The 21497-nt window shown below is 40.0% G+C and overlaps 1 protein-coding gene across 3 annotated transcripts; it reads right to left on the bottom strand.

Moving 5' to 3' along the window:
- bbs4 (Bardet-Biedl syndrome 4) lies at positions 1-20745 on the bottom strand. Of its 3 annotated transcripts, none has more exons than XM_085459282.1 (17): positions 20658-20745; positions 18473-18515; positions 15462-15541; positions 14971-15034; positions 14596-14707; positions 13423-13495; positions 13002-13055; positions 12783-12910; positions 11818-11872; positions 11643-11711; positions 11305-11457; positions 10418-10589; positions 10083-10152; positions 9831-9975; positions 9542-9707; positions 8426-8568; positions 1-571 (listed from the first exon to the last, which is right to left on the bottom strand). In XM_085459282.1, the coding sequence occupies exons 1-17, from the start codon at positions 20715-20717 to the stop codon at positions 218-220; spliced, it is 1941 nt and encodes a 646-aa protein (XP_085315408.1). In that variant the 5' UTR covers positions 20718-20745; the 3' UTR covers positions 1-217. The 3 variants fall into 3 exon arrangements, with proteins under 3 accessions (XP_085315408.1, XP_085315400.1, XP_085315415.1); XM_085459274.1 differs by having other exon boundaries at positions 2-571; positions 9542-9746; XM_085459289.1 differs by lacking the exon at positions 1-571 and having other exon boundaries at positions 8388-8568; positions 9542-9746.
- Between the last annotated feature and the right edge of the window lie 752 nt (positions 20746-21497).

Below are 21497 nucleotides of genomic sequence, written 5' to 3'. Positions count from 1 at the left end.
AATCTGAGTTTAAATACCTGGGATCAGCCATCAAAGGCAACAGACAATGCACATGAAAGGTGAAGCAGAGAGCGCAGGCAGGGTGGAGCAAGTGGAGATCAGTCTCAGGGGGGATTTGTGGAAGAAGGATAGCAGCGAGGGTGAAAGGGAAGGTTTACAGGATGGTCCTGAGACCTGCTATGATGTATTGTTTGGAGACGGCGGCGCTGACTAAGACTTAGAGAAAAAAGAGGCAGAGCTGGACGTGGCAAAGTAGAAGATTTGTGAGCAGGATGGACGGACTAGAAATGAATATATCAGAGGGACAGGTGAGGTTGAGCAGTCTGGAGACCAAGTTAGACAAGCAGGGCTCAGATGGTTTGGACATGTGCAAAGGAGGGAGAGTGGATATACTGAACAAAAGGTGTTGAAGATGGAGCTGCCAGGGAGCAAGAAGAGACGAAGACCTCAGAGAAGAAACATGGATGTAGTGAAGGAGGACATGCAGAGGGTTGGTGTGACCAAGGAGGATGCTAGGGATAGGGTGAGATGGAGGCAGATGATGCACTGTGGCGACCCTTAAAGGAAGCAGCTGGAAGAAGAAGAACAAGAGGAAGACAAATATACGTCAAATAATTTGCCATGGTGTTGTATAACAAACCTTACAGTGACATGGATATATTGTGCTTTTATCAGGAGCTACGTTATGCTTTGGATTAATACACATTTGCTGCTCTATCTAGAACACCACAATCAGCCTGCCCAGTTTAAAAGGCGAGCTTCACTGATGTGTTTTTGGGCTACATGGAAGAGAAGAATAAGATATCAGGCTTTACTTGGTTGACAGACCAATGAAATGGTGGTTTGGAGTGTGTTATTGCTTCATCAGAACTGCTTGCTGGGCATCCCAGTAGCTTCAGAAAGCACCAAATCCCCACACCTTTCTCGTTTCATTCAGGAAAAAGTCACACTGCAGTGAAATGGATCATCTCTAAACCAGATTTCTTGTATTGGGGACAAACCACATTACTTTCATGTGCTGAGCTTTTTTTTTTCCAGGGCTTCAAAATCACATAAGAACCCCCACAGAGAGCTGCGTGCAAGCTGCATAATCACTGGGATACAAAGTGGGCTTAAATTTTAATGCTGTTAGTTTTACTCCTCAAAACAAGTTGAAACTTTAAAGAAAATTGATGGGTTTGTGATTGAACTCTCAGCGTCTGCAACATTTCATCGAAGCAAGTGGCGCTGCATACAAATTTGTAAATTGATCTCTGAGGAATTTCTGATTTATTACAATTCCCAAAGCAGCTTGTATTAGACAGGTGCAAAGAGTGTTTTCTAAACGAGCAGTCTCAGCTTCATTCATAAAACCTCGTAAATCAAGCAAAGTGAAAAATGATCGCAACAATCAAAGGTTCATTAGTAAATCTAATTTTTTTTTAAACAAATGAGAGATCAAGCAATCACACAAGCCTTCGGGATGTAAATTCACTATAATATATTAAAGGCTGAGCACACTTCCTCAGAAACTGATCAATCATCTTACATCCAGTCTAACAGGTCAGCTTATGAGCGACCTTAAAAATGCCAGATACTTACCTTGTTAAAGTAGGAGGAACTGTGTGACCTTCCTAAAAGCATCTTAACTTTCTAAACTGCTGCTGTCCTATTTATCCATATTATATATTCTGTATTTATATATGTGTATATATAGTATATTTCTGCTTATATGCTTACTCTCATTCCTCTTTATTGTATCTGTAACATGCAACTTCTGTCGGTGCTGTGCTACTGAATTTCCCGGAGGAACCCACCCGAGGGATTAATAAAGTTTCATCTAATCTAATCTAATCTGTCTCCAGAAACTGCAGCGATCGTCTTAATCTTCCCAGCATACTCCAACCTCTTGATTCATCGCCTGATCTGTGCATCATGATGTTTTCTTTGTAGAGCAACAACTGGCTCTCACAACCCTGATGCAACTATGTCATTTAAGTTTTTTAAGATTTGAGAAGTGATTTATGTTCAACTCTTATATTTAGTCCTTTGAGTATGATATTATTTCTCAGTGCTTCTGAGTTTGTCTTTGCTTCTAACGTTGATAGGTCGATATTTACCTACTGAGTCCAGTTTGTCCCAGTCTCAGCTCTGCGTTTTGTCCTTACTCTCTTGTCTCTGCGTTTTGCCTTCTGTCTGTGTCAAGCTCATGTGTCTTAGTCTTTGTCAGTATTAACTGTTTCCTGTTTTATTTTGGTGAGCTCTTGTATTCCTTCTACTTCCCCTTCTAATTATCTGTGATTAGTTTGAGCTCTCCTCCCACCTGCTGCCCATTCCCTCATTATCCTGTGTTTGTAGTTATTGTCTCAGTTTCCTTCTGCTCTTTGTTGTGTCATGGTTGTGTCCTCCCTTGCAATTTGTTCTTTCGGGTAATTTGTAGATTTGAGTTCCTTGGGTTTTTTTTTTTTTTTGAACTGCATTATATTATACTTAGTTTAAGTTCAATACTTCTTTTTTTTTCTTTTTTAAACTTTGCAAGTTATTTCTGACCCCTGCCTGCCACACAGCCAGCCAACAACAGGCGTCAATCAGACACAGCATGAAAAGTAGTGAGCTGCGATGGGGGTAGGTTGCAAAGCAGCTTGCAGATATGCAGCATCTATAGGCGGGCTGAAGTGGCTTAAATACCAAAACCTATGTGAGAACTGCCAGTCACATGTGTGAAAGAGTATCAGCAGAGCAATGGAAATGAGCCGTTATCAGTTGATCTGCCAAGATTGAGGGTTAGCATGACTTTCAGTCTTGGTGGGCAAGGAAAAGAAGAGCTATTCACAGACAACAAATGGTTAAAACAAAGAGGAGCATATTGTTTATTTACGGAAATAAACCATTAAGTTTGTTCATAATGCCATTGTAAAGTCAACAGGGGAGTCCCTTGCATCCTTTCTGATAAAATATACCAACTTATTACAATAATAAATAAAGTAAATATTACAGATGGGTTTAAAGTATATAATAATTGTAGTGTTTTCTGATAATAGGACAAAATTTAAAGAAATGAAAGAAATGTGTGTAAGCGATTTAAGTGGGGTGAAAGAAAAAAAAAAAGGTAGACTATTTTTAACCGCACAGAGTAGCTGGTACTAATCTTGATACTTGAGACCTCATGAATATCTGTGAAACTGCTTAAACGTGCAAGAAAGTGGACAGGGGAGGGAGTACACCAGGAGCTGCAAGCAATATTACAATAGCTTTGCAAGGTAACAAGCTGAGGTTACAGAACTGTAGACCTAGAAAGTCATGTGAGAGTTCTGAGATACAGATAGACAGAGTTCTCAAATATCAAGTTTATACAATAAATACTACGGATACAAAGGACATAAACATTTCCCCTTCGTATTAGTCAAAGTCAGCATTGTTCTGTAGTGGAAGAATGAGAGTCCAGCTGACAACAAGCCAGTCAACAGCTGAGTCTGAAAACAGCTGCAGCTACCAGCCACAGTCCAAAACACTGTAAAAGTCACAAAAAAGAAACTCTGCATGCAAATACAAAAAGTGAAAATAAAGCATAATCTACATTTTTACTCCATAGCCACAACATATCATCGGAATAAAAAAAAAAATCTGCATTTATTTAGGCCAATTATTTTAAGTTACACCCTCAACACTGCACAAGCCGAATAAAACACAATGGCAAAACGTACGATTCCCTGGAGCCAGAGAAGTTTATGTGAAACTTCCACTAGTTACTGAGACACTTCCAGAGGCCATTTGAATTGTAGACAGATGAGAATGGAAAAGCAATCTTCCACAGCTGCTCTGAAATATAACTGGAGCAGGAGCTGTAACTTACAGGCCATCAGCTGGCTTGTAAAAGTTACGACCGCAGGCACTTCAGGCATGCACGGTTTAACAAGCACCTAATGAAAAAACCTACATACAGTCTCTCACAATAATAGCTGCGCATGTAGATGCTATTCTTCCTCGTGAAAGTAAACCAAAGGAACACAAACAGATCAATGGTCACTGCTGTCAGAGTCTTCAGGGTCAAACGCTGATCCGCTTGGATTTCAGGTCGTAGCAGTGACATGTGAGGCCACATAAAGCAAAGCCGGGAGATTTTATCTGTCTTCAACTATTTGCCCTCGAGACGATGGTTATACTGGATAAGACGTCAACCGACTGAACGAAACTGAGATCATGCCAGAGCAATAACAGCACAAAGGCTTAAGACACAGAGGCGACATTTGTACCTTTCAAAATGATTCTGTGTAATAAAACAGACGTTTTTAAAAAAAGAAAATCAAAAACAGAAACTTTAGCTGTATTACTCGCATGATTTTTTTCCACACTTTTATATTACGCTCCATAAATGATTACTCTCTGGCAAAACGGTATTCTGTAAGTCTAATAACGGGCTCAGTTAGGAAGATAAATGGCAACAATAAAAGAATATTAGAATTGTTCACTTCAGTCATCGATGTGCCACATGGGAAATTTGACATGGCAGGAAAAAAAACACACATAAAAAAAAATGACTTATTCATGTCTCTTATTCATCAGTTTGACAATTACTACCAAGTTCTTCCATGTTTGAGCTTGAAAACTCAATCACAGGAAGAAAAAATAAAGATCTTGCATCACTTGTCCTCAAACCTTTATCTTGTCAAATCTGAGGAAATGGAGTAAAAATAAAGACACACTATCCACATCTATAGCTATATGGAGAGATAGAGATTCAGAGATCTTGTGTAGCTTACTGATCAGCTTCTGAAAGATGCAAGTGCACAGCTGCAGCAGTAAACTCAAGTTCATACAAATAAAGCACATTAGGTGGTAAAAACAGAGCTCAATATTTTGATACCAAACTGGGTCATATACTCCTCCTGTTAAAGTCTGTAAACAGTGGTCCCTTTACTGTGGAAACCAACTTCTCCTGTACACAAATAAAACTCTAATATCCGTGTTTCCACGCGGTGATGCATGTGGTATACTGACTCAAATAACCAGAGCGGCGACTGCCAACACAATCACTTCTCTGCACTCACAGTCTCCAGTCACGGCTGCGCTACGATGAAAAACAACCACAAAGAAGAGAGACAGACAAGCAGCAACCATGTTGACCTGACACTCGGTTCACAGCAATGTTCCGCTCTGTGCTGAGCCGGAGGAAAAAAATCCATATTTACATCCTGTCCTTGTCATCCAGTCAGACCCAGATGCAAGATCCACGACTGATCAAAAACACAAGAGGAATACGTCTTATTCTAATAATAATAATAATAAAAGAGGCTTGTGTCCCTATATGCAGACCTTCACACGGCTCTCTTTAAATATCATTACGTCCAAACAGCAACAGATTCAAAAAAACATTTTTTTTGCAATCATGTTACAATTTAATCTTCTGTGTAACATGTGTGGTTAATTGAAATTTTTGTTGTTTCAAGTATTAAACAAAACAAAACAAATTTCATGTTTTCTGTCCTGAAGCTGGCAGAGACTTGTATTTGCCTGCTAACTGAAAGCGCTGAAGCTAACATGTAATCATCATGTAAACACCTATTTTTAAAGCTCTCAGAGTTTGTTGATGTAACAGAAACTCCATTTAAAGTTTTCCTCCCAAATGACTGTCAGTGACCTTAGCACAGTTCTCCAAAGAGCCTGAAAAATCATCAGCAGTGATGGGTGTGCGTTTGGGATTTTGGAGGCTGGTTGGTGGTTAATTTATCTGTTTGTTTATTAGTTGGTTATTAATTAAAACAAAACAACAATGGCACATTTAAATACCCATAAATTAATAAAGACAATCCTTTGTGTTCTGTTGTCAGAGGAACATATTTTATAAATAGCTTTGTTTAATACATACAGACTGTCCCATGCATATTATAAACGATACACACTAATATATTTTCAGTTTGTGAGTGACCTTCAGTGAGCTAATTCACGAGGTCTCATCATACACCAGAGGTTTATCCCTTATTCATGAGACCCCATTGTCAGCTTAAGCCAACCTTGAAAAGTTGGTCGATATGAATCGTGAGTAAAAAAAAAAAAAGTGCCTTTATGAGTACTCCGATTGTCTCACAGCTCATATATCTGGGACACTGGCTGCCAACAATATAACACAATTATATTTAAAAACAAACTACTCACTGTGAAACCTTCTCTGAGAAATAACTATGTTGGTAGTCCAGCCCATGATTCAAAAGCTTGTAGGACCCTCTAACAGCAATAACTCTGTCTCTCACATCACTGTAGAGGAACTTTGTCCCATTCTTCTTTACAACGTTGCTTCATTTCATTGAGGTTTGCTTATGAGATCTGGCTGGGTCATTGCAACACATTGATTCTTTCCTCGTTCAGACATTCTGTTGTAGATTTGCTTCTGTTTGGTTGACTCAATGACTGACCCTATGACAGCTGGGATAGGCTCCAGCGCCCCCCGCGACCCTGAAAAGGATAAGCGGAAGCGAATGGATGGATGGATGGCTTCCTCTGTCCAAAGGACATTATTCAACGAGTATTTTGATTTGTTCAATGCAAATCAGAAAGCAAATCAGAGCCATGCTCCCGTGCTCTTTTTAGAGAAACTAGGCTTTCTGCTGGAAACCTTTCCAAACAGGACGTAGCTGTTCAGTCTTTTAATAATTACAATTTAAAGTTTGTGACGGTGTAACATGCTAACCAAAGCCTGTGGAGTCTGAAATTTAGCTTTGGGGTTTTTCAGTTTCTTTGATGTTTGGGGTGAATTTGCTGGGTCAACCACTCATGGAAAGATTGTGGTATTGTGTTAACACACAGCTGAATGCTCCAGACCAACAATTGCCAAAACTTGTTTTTTTTAATAGAGGCGCATTTGATTAGCAACACTTGTCTGCTAATCAAATGCTGTTAATCAAATATCTTCTAATTCTAATGAAAGCAGTGAGAGTATTTCCTTTTTCACTGGACTGCACAGAGTCCTTGAAAAACTTTTTCTCACTTGACTGTAGAGCGTATGTTTCAAAGCTGTTAAACAATACTGTCCCCTGTTGGTGGTGTCTAACTGAATCACCTTGACACAACAATACAGCACATAATCTGGACTTTACAAAATAAGCGGACAGCTGTTTTATTTAAAATCTTATTTAATATTAAATACATTACTCTATAAACATAACACTTATCCACATATAAAAGCATGTATCACTATTTATACTCAAGTCCTATCAAACAAACTATATCCAGGAACAATTGAAACAGCTCCCATTCTATCCTCACATTGTAGCGGTGATTGTCACAGCATTTCCTTCACACTGACTGGATCATATCAGACAGTGAGTACAAATAAAATCCATCCTTTAACCTTATTGCTAAGCTCATCATAAATGAATACTTGCAACTTCACAGGCCCGTTATCACCATTTTGCTGAATACAGACTTTCTTTCTTGAATTCTTAAATGTACAAATATGTACAGCTAAGTTAAAAAACTGTTGGTTTACATCGGTGAGTTGTGTACTGATATTTCTGAGATGAGAGGCATAACAGTGAACACCGACCACACCCTTTTCACATGGAAATGTCGGAGCAGGACGTGAAACTTCTGTGCTGCTAAATTAAAACCAAGACTGAACTACCATGAGCTAGAAAAAGCACAAATACAGTGGCTTGGCTGCGCTCAAAGGCTACGTTCACACTGCAGGCGAAAGCGCATCAAATCCGATTTTTTTGACCCTATGTGACCCATATACGATCATGTTATGACAGTATTTTCAAATCCGATCTGAGTCACTTTCGTATGTGGTACTGAATCCGAAACATATCCGATGTTTTAGAAAGCGACTGCTGTTTGAATGGTTATGTCGCATTAAATCCATCGTTTACGTCACTGACACAAGACAGACGCCAATTATCAGCGCCAGAGAAGACATCGCGAACGCTTCCTGGCATCCAGTGTAGATGTTAGTGAAACTATTGGGAAGACAACGTGAACATGTTATTTGTACTGTATAATCTGCAGATTTTGACAGAAATCTGCAACTATTCTTTGAAGCACCGCTCCTCTAAAACAGCAATAAGGATCATTATTAGGTTATTTACATTGTTATGTAAATAACAAAATAACTTAAAGCAAAAATTGAGAAACGTAAAGTCCGAAGTCTTTATATTAAGGGCTATCAGTCAAACAATATTGTTTGCTCTGGGTCTAAACAGGGAGCGTTGTGTGTGACGTCTTCTTTTGCGCACGCGGGCCGCTTTGAGCGTTCACACTAGAGAGCGTTTACTGTCAAATTTTATTTGCAGACAAAAAAATCGGATTTGATCAAAAAATCGGAATTGAGCATCAAGACCTGCAGTGTGAACGTAGCCAAAGAGGCTTAATTGTCCTCCATTATAAATAGGTGACCTCAAAGATGACACAAGTAGTGTAAGACTGTAGCCACCAAGAGAATTCATTCCTGCACCTTCGATTTCATTTTGGAGGTTCTGGGTTTAGGGTTGTCTGACTCTGCGGGCTCTGGGGATCCCGGAGGATCAGAAGGTGGGCTGGGGGCTTCCAGTACATCATCTTCTGGCTCTCCTGCATTGGAAGGGCCTCCGGACACCCCTGGAAAAGACAAACAGAATTCATGCAGGTTTGCTTCGCTACAAGCTTATCAGAAATCTTTTACTTTCTGATGAGACGCGTGGGGTTCATTAATGCTGAGCTCTGCAGCATTAGCTGGGAATAGTGACTGGTCCCAGGCTGTAAATGTCTATATTATGTCACATGCTCCGGGACAATTTAATTAATTCTCTGTGCAGATGTGCAGATAGTACCAGATGTTTCTAAATCCAGCTGTAAAGTACATACACATTCAGGTTGGTTGGTTGTCAAACAATGGCTGGTAATTGCTGGTTGTTAGGGGCTAAATAGATGCCAGAGCTGTGGAATTATGTAAAATGCCAATGTCACTGAAGATGTATCTATTGTTCTGGTGATATTTGTTACCAGCTACACATGAGTGGGAGAAAACACAGGCCATTGGCTCCAGTGAAGAAAAGCACTACTATCCACTTACCTTTGAGAGCTGTAAGCCTCTGCAATCACTGCACAGTAGCCTTGAATTCATAAGCTTACCCGTGTGTCATTTTTCCACACTATTGATTCTCTTTTGTTCCAAAGAATAGAACACACAGCATACAGGCAATAGGTTGACGTCGTTTTTCCCCCACATATTCCATTTCGCCTTACCCTGTATATTCAATCTGCTACAGCAGTGAAGGCACGAGCCTTTGAATATACAGGGAAGTGATATTTTCAAGTTTTCCTTTTGAATGAAAAAAAGAACTTTGGTTTGATGCAGAGAGGTGGAAGCTGCAAATCACCCACTCTGCCGGCGTTACACTGGACTCCTTGGAAGTCATTTTGAGTTTGCGTTCAGAACAAATGTAAGCGAGAGATTCAGTTTGACTTTGATGTTTCAGGTTCTTAACAAACGTCCCCTTCATCTTTGATCAAAACGGCACAGGAGAGGCTTCACCGTGGAGGCGGATCATGAAATATTGCTTTAAACAAGACCATAACTGGTCGTGTGTACCTGTTGACAGCTGAATGTTTTTGCTGTAGCTTGCGGCTGAAGACATGGCCTGACCCAGGACTTGGTTAGTACCGAGGGGAGCACCGGGGGTTTTGGTGGCTGCTGCAGAATTTGGTTTTGATTTGGAGTCCTTGCCTGGTTTAGTCCACACCAGCGCTTCTGTCACCTGTAGAGCAGTTCCCATTTTCTGAGCCATGTCCATTAGCTGTTAGGGATTAAAATGTGTTGCGTTGGAACAAAGAATGACCACTAACTTCAGAGACATCATTGATATCAGGATCTACAGTACCTCAGGATCAAATTCAAAGTTGCTACTGCTGTCTCGGAGTATGTTGACTTTCCTTTCCATATCCTGGTATTGATCCAGAGCTCCCTTCTTGTCTCCATGATTATAGAGGAAGATTGCAAAGTTCAGGTTAACCAGGGGGTTGGATCTGTGGAAAATTGATCACCAAGAAGAGGAAAAAAAAAATCAATGATCTGATACAGTTTTAAATTCAGATCAATGGAAGTTTCAAGGTGTTACTGAGGACAGGCTCACTCATCCAGAGTCACAGCTTGCTCGTAAGATCTGGTGGCGTTCTCATAATCCTCCAAATTGGTCAGAGCAACTAAAGATGTGACAGGAAATTTTTTGTCACATACAAGCCCTTTTCAATTTTCAAATCAAATGTAAATGTGGTCAAGCTGCTGAATAGATTTAATGAAAATACTAATACATTTATACCCCCCCCCCCCCCCCCCCCAAAATCCTTTAAGCAGCGACATTTTCAGTAAAGTGCTATTTAAAAAGCTATCCCTGTTTTTGCCGTCATAGATTTCCTCTTCAGGCAGAATTAAATCATGAAGGATTTGTCTGTCTCACTCGCTCCGTACCTGCCAGCAACATGTAGAGCTCCCCCATTCGTGGATTCAGATTGATGGCTGCACTGAGGAAGTGGAAGGCAGAGGCATACTGCTGCATGGTGAGGTGTACCAGACCAAGGTTGTACAACACTTTCCAGTCAAAAGGAGACAAGTAGTGGGCCCGCTTCAGGCAGCTGATGGCCTGTGGGAGACGTGAAGTTAGGAGAGAGAAATTGTCAGGACCTTTAGGTGAGTATCTTAATAATATATGAAGTAGAACAAACAGGAACATCAGATTCAGGAACATATGTAGAAGTTTCCTGAAGAGGGAATTGTGCCAGATCCTCTGAAGGTTTTAGCCAAAGAAAAACCACCAGAATTGTAATGAAGTTGTGTTTTACAGAGTTTGGGGGGGTTTGATTTCATTTTCTCAAGATTAATGAAGATTACAGAAAATGTAGAGTTTGTATTGTACTCAGTCATCCCCACAACGTGTTGGTTTCTAAACTAGAAAAAAAAAAGAATTGAATGAAGTTGCTTTTAAAATTAAGATATGTTTACATTATATATATATGTATATGTATAACATATATCTGAACACCTAGCAGATACATACAGTAAAGGCAACGTATGTGCTGCGTCCCTTCGCTGCATGCCTTCCCCCTCCTCTCTCTCTCCCCACTTTCCTGTCTATCTACGCTGTCTCTATCAAATAAAAGATAGGATAAACACTGTACTGTATACACAAAGGGCTCCTTCAGAAACAGCAGAATTAAGTGGCTGGGCTGTGATTAAAGGCACGAGCCATGGCTGGTGTGGAAATAACACCGAGTAGGCTTTTTGTGTGTGTTGCCTTTTGGCAGTTTTCTCATCCAAACTGGATGAAAACAAGCAGGAAAAAAAAAAACATTACTCACAGCTACATATTTCTTTTTCCCAAAGAAGCACATGCCAATGTTGTTCCACAGAGGGGGACTCTCCGGCACAGCACATGCTGCCACCCTGTACTTGTTCATAGCCACATCAAAGTCACCATGGGTCTGCATCATGCTGCCTGCAGCCAGGATGGCCTAGGAATAAAAACAATGATTAAAGAGATATTAGAGGAAGATGTAGCCTTGATGAAAGATGAAAGTCAGGCCGTAACATCTGACAGGGAATGAACTGATTTAAAAGGAACCTGGTGCACTCTCCTTAAGGAGGTGAGTAACAAAATAAGCTTCTGCCTAATTGTAATGTGTAAGTACCCACATACCTTATAATTGTTGGGGTCAAAGGTGAGGGCATTCCCAAGATGTTCAAATGCTTTCTGGTATTTCCCGAGCTCAAACAAAGAGAAGATTGCTGTCATTCCTTTTTTGCTGTGCTCATCATTTATGGGCATATCATTTCATCAAATCATTTAAAAAAAGAAAAAGAAATCTGCTTACCTGCAAAAACAGCAGGCCCAGTGTTGTGAGGAGTTCAGTGTTTTCTGGAGAAAATCTGAAAAAGAGATGAGCCAAAAGAATAATGTCAGTTAACCTATGCCAGCAATCATATTCAATGCATGTGCTTGTTCTTGAGCAAACATACAGCAGCTGATATCTAGGGAATCTCGTGATTATTCAATCAGCCTTTGATTCGGTATAATTGTGGAGTATTAATTATGACCTGTGGGGGGACGATGGGGCTCAAAGAAAAACGGTAGAGAAGAGGCAGGTTGGCATTAAAATAAGAATCACAGTGGTAAGTCTCATTAAAAGCGACACCAGTATTGGGGCACTTGATTAATTCATTTACCCCCAACAGGAGGCAGCCATAATGAGCTCTATTATAGACACAAATGTCATTTCCTTATTTACACCATGGCCTAATGTTTAAATATTCAACATGCGAGGAGAAGTGGAAATGAACTGCATTTATACTGAACCCAGAGTTAAAAATGTGGCAAAGCTTTAAGTGTTGAATAAAATTATTTCTGGAGACAGAAAAGCCATAAAAATAAAAACCAAGATGAAACAACTTAAAGTATGCGAGAACCTTCTGAACCAGTGTTTGAAGGCGGTATGTTTGAACTTCTCCACAGGAATCTAAAGAAAATTGTTTGACTTTGTTGTCATAAACAATTCCTTAATGAGAACATCATTAATATTTTCAGGCCCAAACCCCCACATTTCTCTTTTTGCTGTCAAGCAATGTTGGTATCGTGCTGTGAGTGCTGGTGTTCTCATTAATATTTTTGGGAGATTTTAGTGGGACAGCCCCCATTAGACTCTTTAAGTTGGGTTTTTGAGAAATGTATCAGCTCTAATGGACTGCTGTACATGTCAAGAATGTTTCAATGTATAGTACATACAGAGTAATGCCTAACAACATCTAGCATGAATGGCTAACATTATATATATGCACTTACTCCACCGCTTTCTTGTACACCTCTATGGCCTTGTCTGTTTCTCCAGCCAGCAGGTGAACCTTCCCGAGCATCATGAAGGTTTTGTCGTGCTTGTTTATCTTGAGAGCTATCTTAAGATGCTCCTCAGCCTGAGAGAGACAGAAGATCAAAATGATCAAATCCCTGTGGAACAACTACAATTTGTCCTGCTATAGTGTTGGTAAACTCAGCTGTACTCACATATTTGAAGTCTTTGATGAAGAAATAGCACAATCCCAGATTATGACTGATCTCCTGGGGTGAGAAAATGTCAGATTTTACATGGATCATTTTTGCATTGCACGGGTTGAGCTGAATTTAATTTCCAAATGTAAAAGTTTTATAGGCCAACAGTTCTGCAGTAGCATTAGAGAAGGAAGTCGGAGTGATTAATGGTAGCACAACTTTGATAGCCCCCTAGTAAAACAGCCCTGGACGAATTTGGATGTGAAACCACAGAGCTGATTGTGATAAATTGTTGCAAGTGTGAGAAGAAAAGGTTCAGTCAAGGTAATTCCCACTCTAAATGTTGGCAGAATTTGTCAGTGCTATAATCTCTGCAAAAAAAAAAAACAAAACCTTAAAGGCAAAGTAGGAATTAAGAGTGTTTGCTTTCTACTACCCAGTCGTTCTCGTTGAGCCTTGCAGCTTCATGATAGAATTCAATAGCTGCTTTGTGCTTTCCCAGAAGAAATCTGAAGAAACAATAAACAACAATAATCCATAAGAGACGATAACCCATTTTAATTACTGCTTTCAGAATAACTATTATTACAACATTAAAAAACAAACCATTCAATGAAGCTGTATTCATTTTTCTTTACAAAGGGAGGCATTACGGGTCAAGAGGATAAAACTTTACTATAAGCCCCAAACTTTCCCATTGGATTACTGATAACAGAGACAACATCTTTATAACATAACGTTAATGAAACTGTGTGTTCATATAAACTCACCTGACACTTTATTAGGAATGCCTGTTAAACTAGTCATAAATACAAACATCACATGGCAACAGCTAAATGCATTTCAGCACATAGACATGGTCAAAATGACCTGATTAAATCAAACTGAGCATCAGGATGGGGAAGAAAGGTGATTTAAGTGACTTTGATATTAGAACAATGGAAAACTGTTGCTTGGTTTGCTGAGTCTCAATTTCTGTTGCAACATTCAGTAGGGTCAGAATTGGTATAAACAACATGTAAACATGGGTCTTGCCTTGTATGAATGGTTCAGGCTGCTGGTGGTTTAACAGTGTGTGGGATATTTTCATGATCCCTTTTGGGCTCTTTAGTATAAACTAAGCACCATTTAAATGAGAGCATTGTTGAGTATTGTTGCTGACCATGACCATCCCTTTGTGACCACAGGGTGCTATGTTCTGATGGCTGCTGTCAGCAGACTAACAAACCATACAAACTTCAAATAATGTCAAACTGGTTTGTTAAACATGACTATGCGCTTAAATTGTACTCAGATGGTTTCCACAGTCACCATATTTTAATCCAATAGAGCATCTCTGGGATGTGGTGGTAGATTTCCATCATGAATGTGCCGCAGTCTGCAGTAACCATGTGATGTTATCATGTCAATACGGACCAAAATCTTAAAGCTGACCAATGCATTAAAAAACAGTTTTTTCTCCAGTGTTTCCCCTTAAGCGGTGAAGGTTCTGGCTCTAAGCGGCCTGCAGTGTGACTGTTATCACTGTATATTTCTCCCCTGTGTCTGTCTTGTTAGCTAATGGAGAGGCACTGATGCGCTCATAGAGGCTTCAGTGCAGAAGACTCACAGTGATCGGGCCACTTGCTTAAGATTGTCTGCGCTGTTGGGATTTAAGATGGCACAGCTCTGAAACAGCTCCAGGGACTGCTGGATCTTGCCCTCAAGACGCAAGATTAGTGCTGCACAAAGAAATAAAGACACACACAAAATAAAAGGATCTTCATCTGCTTGAGGAATTAAAAGAAAAAAAAAAAACGCATTAAAAAAAAATCAAAGACACAGCATGAGGTCCAAAGAGCAGTTTTTGGGGAAACGAAATCATGTACTTGTGCAGCTCTGGTGTTGACTACCACAGAGGTTTTACTTGATGTAGCTGTTAAAAAAATATCTTACACATTAAAAGCGGAAAAAGGGAATGGCTGCTACAAAAATGATGGCTCACCTTGAACATATATAGCATATTCACACATCCCATTAGTCTCCTGCAGTTGGTCTTTGATGATAACCTAAAAAGGCGCAGAGTGGAAAGACAATTTCGAAATCCATCCAGTACTCAGATGATACAGAGGAATATTACACCCTGTTCTGTACATCTGTAGATATTAACAGAGTAAGCGGAAGGGATGTATGTCATTATCGCCTCACACAAATTAGATATGCAAAGAAAACGCGTGCAGGAGTAGTCCAGTAATATATCTAACAAGTACTATTCAGAGACTTTATTAAGTGTGAAGCAGTTTCAATGAACAGCGCTGCATGCAGTGAATGAATCAGGCCTTAGACAAAGCCGCGTGCATGTCGGGAACTCAATATCTTCATCATGTATATCTTCAGTGAGGTCAGAGTGGGTCTTTCAGTCAATCACACTCAGCACAGTCACAGGTCAATGACAGACTACGCCGCAAACAGAGCTGAGGAATGAAGGCACTTTACCTTACAGGTATCGTAGTCCTTGAGGATATAGTGCTGGTGGATTAACCAGTTCCTTCTCTCCACAATAGGAAGCTCTGGAGCTGGGTGGAGGAACACCATAAAAATCTAAATATTACAAATGAATAAGGATTTTGGGAAAAAAAACAAGAACTTTTGAGCATGTTATTGTGCAGATGATGTCTTATTTGGCTGATAGCTCAATGATTAATCCTTAAAGAGCCCTCCTTTTGCAGTCATTAGTAAGTCTCTGATCTGACAGTTAACACAGATGTAACACTGCAACCTAAATCCACAGGCTAAATTTAAGTCAAGTCACCGAGTAGGCATGCTGCAAATCTTAGCTCGTTAGCAGTTTTTTTTTCTTCTTATGAACAGATGGCTCAGCCTATTAAGAGTAATGTCTATTAGAACTATTTTTAATGTATGCCATCTTTTCTAATTTGACAGCTGAATAAATAATCCTGAAAGCAGCCTCCCCATGCAGTTGCTAGTAAGTCTTTGATGTGACAGTTAACATAGATGTTAACACTTCAACCAGAAACCCCAGGCTAAACTGTAATCAATTCACCAGCCAGTCTGTAAATGTCACCTTGTAAGCAAGTTTTGCGTTACAAACACTGCTTTTTTCCCCCTCCTCTCCCCCCGTGTCTCTCATTTAATGTCTCGACAGGTTGAGATATTCTCCCTGTTGCCAGGGCAACAATGTCTCTCGCAAGCCAGGTGCTTGTGACAGAAGAGCGAGGGTATAGAGACAGAGTCAAAGAGGGAGGCTGAAGGAATGAGCAGAACAATGTAAAGCCAGCTTTAGAAAGGGTTAGGTAACCTCGAGAACCGAACTACAACGCCTCCAAGTCCTCTTCCCAGTGGAGTACAACATTTCATTTTACAAGGAAGCACACATAATGCCAATTCAAGCGAGTCTGATTCTGGTAATCCTGTTATCTTGCACCTACTACCTTCCTCTGAGGCTAAAAATAGGATTGAAGGCATTGTGAAATACAGTGCTAGGCTTTACCATTGACACTGGTGGGGGGTGGGTATCGTTAACGAACTCCGAGTGTTAAAAAAAAAAAAAAACAGTGTGAATTACACCAAAGCTCCCCTCTGTTTTATCTTTCAGCGCCTCAAGAAGAGCTTCGCTGATCTGCTGCTAGAACTTGAGCCCATTCCAGATACTACACAGAAATCCACTCCATCGCCGACTGTGAAACGGCACGGGCTCCACACGTTTGCCACGTCAAGACTGGGAATGGCCCTATTTGTAGGGACCCTAATCCGCTTTCTCCCTGCTGAGACAGCAATAATATTCTTGTCTCTGGGTTTCAGCTGTGGTCCTGCGGTGCACTATGGTCCACATACATAAAGCAAGGCAGAATTTGGAGAGGAGTGATGGGATACATGGGCAACGTGTATTCCTACAACTACTGTATGAGAGAAGGATAGAAAGAAGCACAGAAGAACAGCCCAGCACGAGGTCTCCTAAATATAGTAATGTGAAAAACTTCATTGCAAAGAGAGAGTTTTCTCATTGTTATATTTGATCTGGATGAAGCTAAGGCAGCTTTGCCCTCAGTGTGTTTCAACCATCTGTTAAAAGGGGATAAGAGCAGAGGAGAGGCATGCTGAGATCAAAAGACACATGGGGAGAACGTAATGAAAAATATGATGAATATTATTTTTGGAAGTTCAATCACACACACAAAAAAACCCTCCAAAAAAAGCCTTCATCTTGTCAAGTCATTTAGTCTCACATCGAGATGCTGACACCTTTTTTCCCCCTTTATCGGGAATGTGCCAGAAATGACTGTCAGTATCCTAAAAAAAATAAGGCAGACTGCTACATCCGAGTCAAGAAACTCACACTGGATTTTATTAAAATCTAACATACTGTACTATTTTTTTTTAATTTACTTTAGATCTTTCCATTGCACAGCACCTGTCAGGTATTAACACTAAGAATGCACAAACAGCAGTGCTCAAAATCTAACATAATATACTCTGCATACTACTCTGCATAGCAAAGGTAAATTTGTGTATGCCTTAAATAACCATAATTACATTTCACATTGGTAAGTGCGGAATGAATGTGACTTATGGACACAATTAAGGTTTATGTCACGTTGCTTGATTATGTCAAATCTTTAAATGTCTACATTGCAAAATGGATGGGTCCTTGCATGTGACTGTTTTCATCCAGTTGTGATCAAGTGCCAAAAATCGGCTGATATACACTTTAACATGCTTTGCATTTGGAAAACTTTTTAAAGAACTATTTTTGCGTATACAGTCTGTATGAGGCATAATGAAGTCACAATTCCCTGTAGATAAAGCTGTGAAGTTCATGCACCCAGCTGCCACTTTATTTTTAACTCAGCAGCGGCTTTAAAACAGTGCATCTCAATTTTAAAGTTCCTCTGCATTCAGGTTGTTATCAAGTCTGCTCCCATTGGTGTATGTGTATTAGCCTCCTAAAATCCAATCTTTACTTTTCTTTCTTTCTTTTTTTTAGTTAGAACAGAGGTGTGTCTCATATTAAGTACAATCCAGGAAAGGGTTTGCATGCCAAATAAAAATTATCATTACCACATCATAGCATGTACTCAACTGCTTCCACCGAGGTGCAATTCTCAGTAGCTCTGATTATTATTATTATTATTACAAAGCACTATAAAACAAAGAAAAGACAAAATATCTGTGGGCAGAAATATAAACTATTTAATGGCACATTAGGCTTCAATAATGATGACAAAACATCCTCTGATTACCAGACATTTTCTACACAGAGAAATATCTGGAAAATGGCTCAGCAGCATAATGCCTGTTCCTTACAGAGAAAACAAACAGAAGGGTGAGGGTGACCTCTGCAGGCCGTTCACTTCCAAAACCTTTAGTTTCAGTTATCAACACTTAACCAACTTTTAGAAATGAATTTCAAAAAAATGAATGTCACACAACAACATGAAAATAATTCAATTAATTTCAGAACATGACCTGCAGTGCTTTCACTGTACCTTTAGGCGCCCGACGTTTCTTGGGTTCAGTAGCAACAGGGAGCTGAAATATGTGACAAACAAGACAAGCAGAAAAATAAATAACAGCAAACAGGAGTCTGAAAGTCAAGTGAAAAACAAAAGTTTCCTCAGGATTCTATGCAGGCCTTTGAAAACCTACATCATCCTTACTTCTTCTATACGAATTAAGAATGTCAGTAGCCGCCAGCCAATCAGATGTACTTAATTAACTCATCATTGGCAAGTGTGAGCACCTCTATCAAAGATGATGTTTTCTTTTAGTTTGCTGGTTTGGAGTAAACAGGTGTGTTTTAACACAATGCAACAACCTTCCCAAGGCGTCCCTTCAAAATCACCCCAAGGTCAGATGTTTACTGCTCAGAGAAAATGCAGGAAAAAAATTCCAAGCACTACATCTCAGACTCTAAAGGCCTCAGTTAGCATGTTTCAATTTAAAGTTCATGAGAGCACAATTAGAAAAAACAGTTATGGCTTTTCTGGTAGGACTGTCAGGAGAAAGCCTGGCATCACAGCTTAGGTTTGAACCAAACTCCAAGAGTTCTGAAAAATGTCCATTGGACAGATGAGATCAAAGTACAGATCTTTGGTCATGATGCACAGCGCTGTGTATGGTAAAGATCAACACAGCATATCAGCACAAACACCTCATACCAATACCATGGGTGTGTTTTGTAGCCAGAGGGCCTGAGCACCATGTTATTGACTCGATCATGAACTCTCCTGCATAAAAAAGTGCAAGAGAATGGCTGAAAAAGAAAACAATCAAGGTGTTGCAATTGTCCAGTTAAAGTCCACACCAAAACCTGACTGAAATGCTGTTCCAGGACCTTAAGAGAACTGTGCATAAACAAATGCTCACAAACCTTAATGAACTGAAGCAACTTTGTGAAGATAAAGTCATGCAGAAAAGTATTACTAATAATTATTACAAGTTATTGCTTTTACATGGTACATCTACAGGCTATTGAATCATGGGGTGTACTTGGTTTCTCAGAGCACTGCACAGAGTCCTGCAAAAACACATGACTGTTCACATGACTGTGTGGTACACAGTAAAATAATCCTCGGGCAGCCCTCACCAAAATACAGAAAATCCTGTCCACTCAAAAACTGAAAGAAGGCTGTGTGGGAATGTGGGCCAACAAGCTGAATGACATGTGTGTTTACTTAATGAACAGAGAGAGAGAAAACACTCTTTCCCAATCAAACAGCAGAAGCATGCAGATCTGTAGGGTTGGATAGACTTGGTGACCAAACACTGCCTATTTGTCATCAATTCAGTTTATAACTTCTATGGACAGAATTTCTAGGCATAACCAAAACATACTGGAGAGATTATGTCTCTCAACTACTCTCTCTTCTCAGTGTTCCTCCAGAAGAGCTGGAGGAGGTGAATGGGGAGAGGGTTGTTTGGGGGTCTGTGCCAGCATGCTGCCACCACATCCCGAATAACCATCAAATGAAAGGATGAATGGAATGATATATTACATTAATGCATTTTATTCAAATTGTTGAGATGTACCGGTAAAATTTTGCAATGTAACGTGCTCCTGTGTATGTTCTGTTCAGTGACTGCAACAACAGTAACATTTGCTATCTTCACAATGTGCAGGTAGATGCACGCATGCGCAGTTCTTCTCGCATCACATATTTTTCTTCCCATATTTGACCTCACTTGTGGATTGTTTTGGATGTGGTTGCTGATCCTTAGCAGTTTATTGATATTCTCTACATGTCATTACACGCTGAAAGTTATTATGCCACAGCGATAATATAACTGGGATTGGTCGTAAGCCGGTTAATGAAAAGCTGCTTGATAACGTTTTCTACGTTATCGTATATTAAGGGTGGGCTAAAGCTTCCCAAACAGTCCACAGCAATCCTGCCATTCTGCCACAGCTACAGCTGTCAGCGTTAAGGTTTAAATTTGCCCTTGAGTGAGTGAGATTAGTCTCGCAAGTTGCCGTTAGCTGCAGCTTAATCAACTTAGCGCAGACTTAGAATAGGCTAGCCACCTAGCTAACTAACGTTCAAGTAAGCGTTATAGAAAGCGTGTGGTAAAACCTGGCGTCGGGCTTTCTCGCGAAGTGTCACACTTTCATTATATTTCGAGTCAAGTTTGTGTTTATTCAAGAAAAGGAGGAGCAGCTCGCATCGCACTCACCGTTGCGGTTGTTTCCGCGTCCGCCATCTTGGGATGATCAACACTAGAAGCTGTTGCCATGGATACGTCAATGGCGCGCAGACACGTAGCTGGTTGGATTTGTGCTCTCGGATTAAAGAAAAAAAAAACCTTTATTTACAAAAAAGGGTTTAAAAACCATTTTTCGTCTTTCATAGTTTTCACTCGATAAGATTCTGTGTATTCTTAATAAATAATTACACCACATGATTCAATAGCTTGTAAAATCACTTTTAGCAGCAAGAACTTAAACTAATAATTTTCTGTATGGCTTTATCAGTCTTTTAAATCATTGCAGAGGAATTTTGGCCCACTCTTCTTTACATCGTTTATTTAGTTCATTGAGGTTTGCAGATATGTGTTTATGCACAGCTCTCTCGAGGGCCCAGAACAGCATTTCAGTCAGGTTGAGGTCTGGACTTTGACCGGGCCATTGCAATCTTTTCTTTTCATAGAATTGATGCTGTGCTTGGGATCTGTGTCCTGTTGTGTATCGTCACTTTTATAGACTATTTCAGTATACACAGGAGTTCATGGTTAACTTAGTGATTGCAAGCTGCCCAGATCCCATAGCTGCAAAACAAGCCCAAATCATCACCCTCAAAACGTCTCCGTTTTTTTTCTCCATAATAAAAGATCAGCTGATGTTAGTAACAGACCCTTTAAATCCTGTAAGTTGGGCTGAAGTTCAGCAGAGGAAAGGGGTCAGCGTGTACACTGACTATACACACGTTCTCACACCTTTCTATCAGAACCACGTTTAAATATTTAGGCAATTTGAGCTATAGTAGCTCGCCTGTTGGATCGGACCACACAGCACAG

The sequence above is a fragment of the Copadichromis virginalis genome, linkage group LG1 (assembly GCF_057382275.1).
Source record: "Copadichromis virginalis isolate Kocher_CV1m ecotype Utaka linkage group LG1, C_Virginalis_male_GT1.1, whole genome shotgun sequence".
Classification (NCBI taxonomy): Eukaryota; Metazoa; Chordata; class Actinopteri; order Cichliformes; family Cichlidae; genus Copadichromis; species Copadichromis virginalis.
The sequence above is the reverse complement of the archived record's forward strand: the minus strand, read 5'-3'. Positions and strand labels throughout refer to the sequence as shown.

Coding starts and splice junctions, on each gene's coding strand:
- bbs4 (XM_085459274.1), bottom strand. CDS start 20,717: ATGGCAACAGCTTCTAGTGTTGATCATCCCAAGATGGCGGACGCGGAA. Junction 15,542..18,472: donor GAAACGTCGGGCGCCTAAAG/GTACAGTGAAAG, acceptor TCCTCCACCCAG/CTCCAGAGCTTCCTATTGTG. Junction 9,976..10,082: donor CAAGCTGTGACTCTGGATGA/GTGAGCCTGTCC, acceptor AATTTTCCACAG/ATCCAACCCCCTGGTTAACC.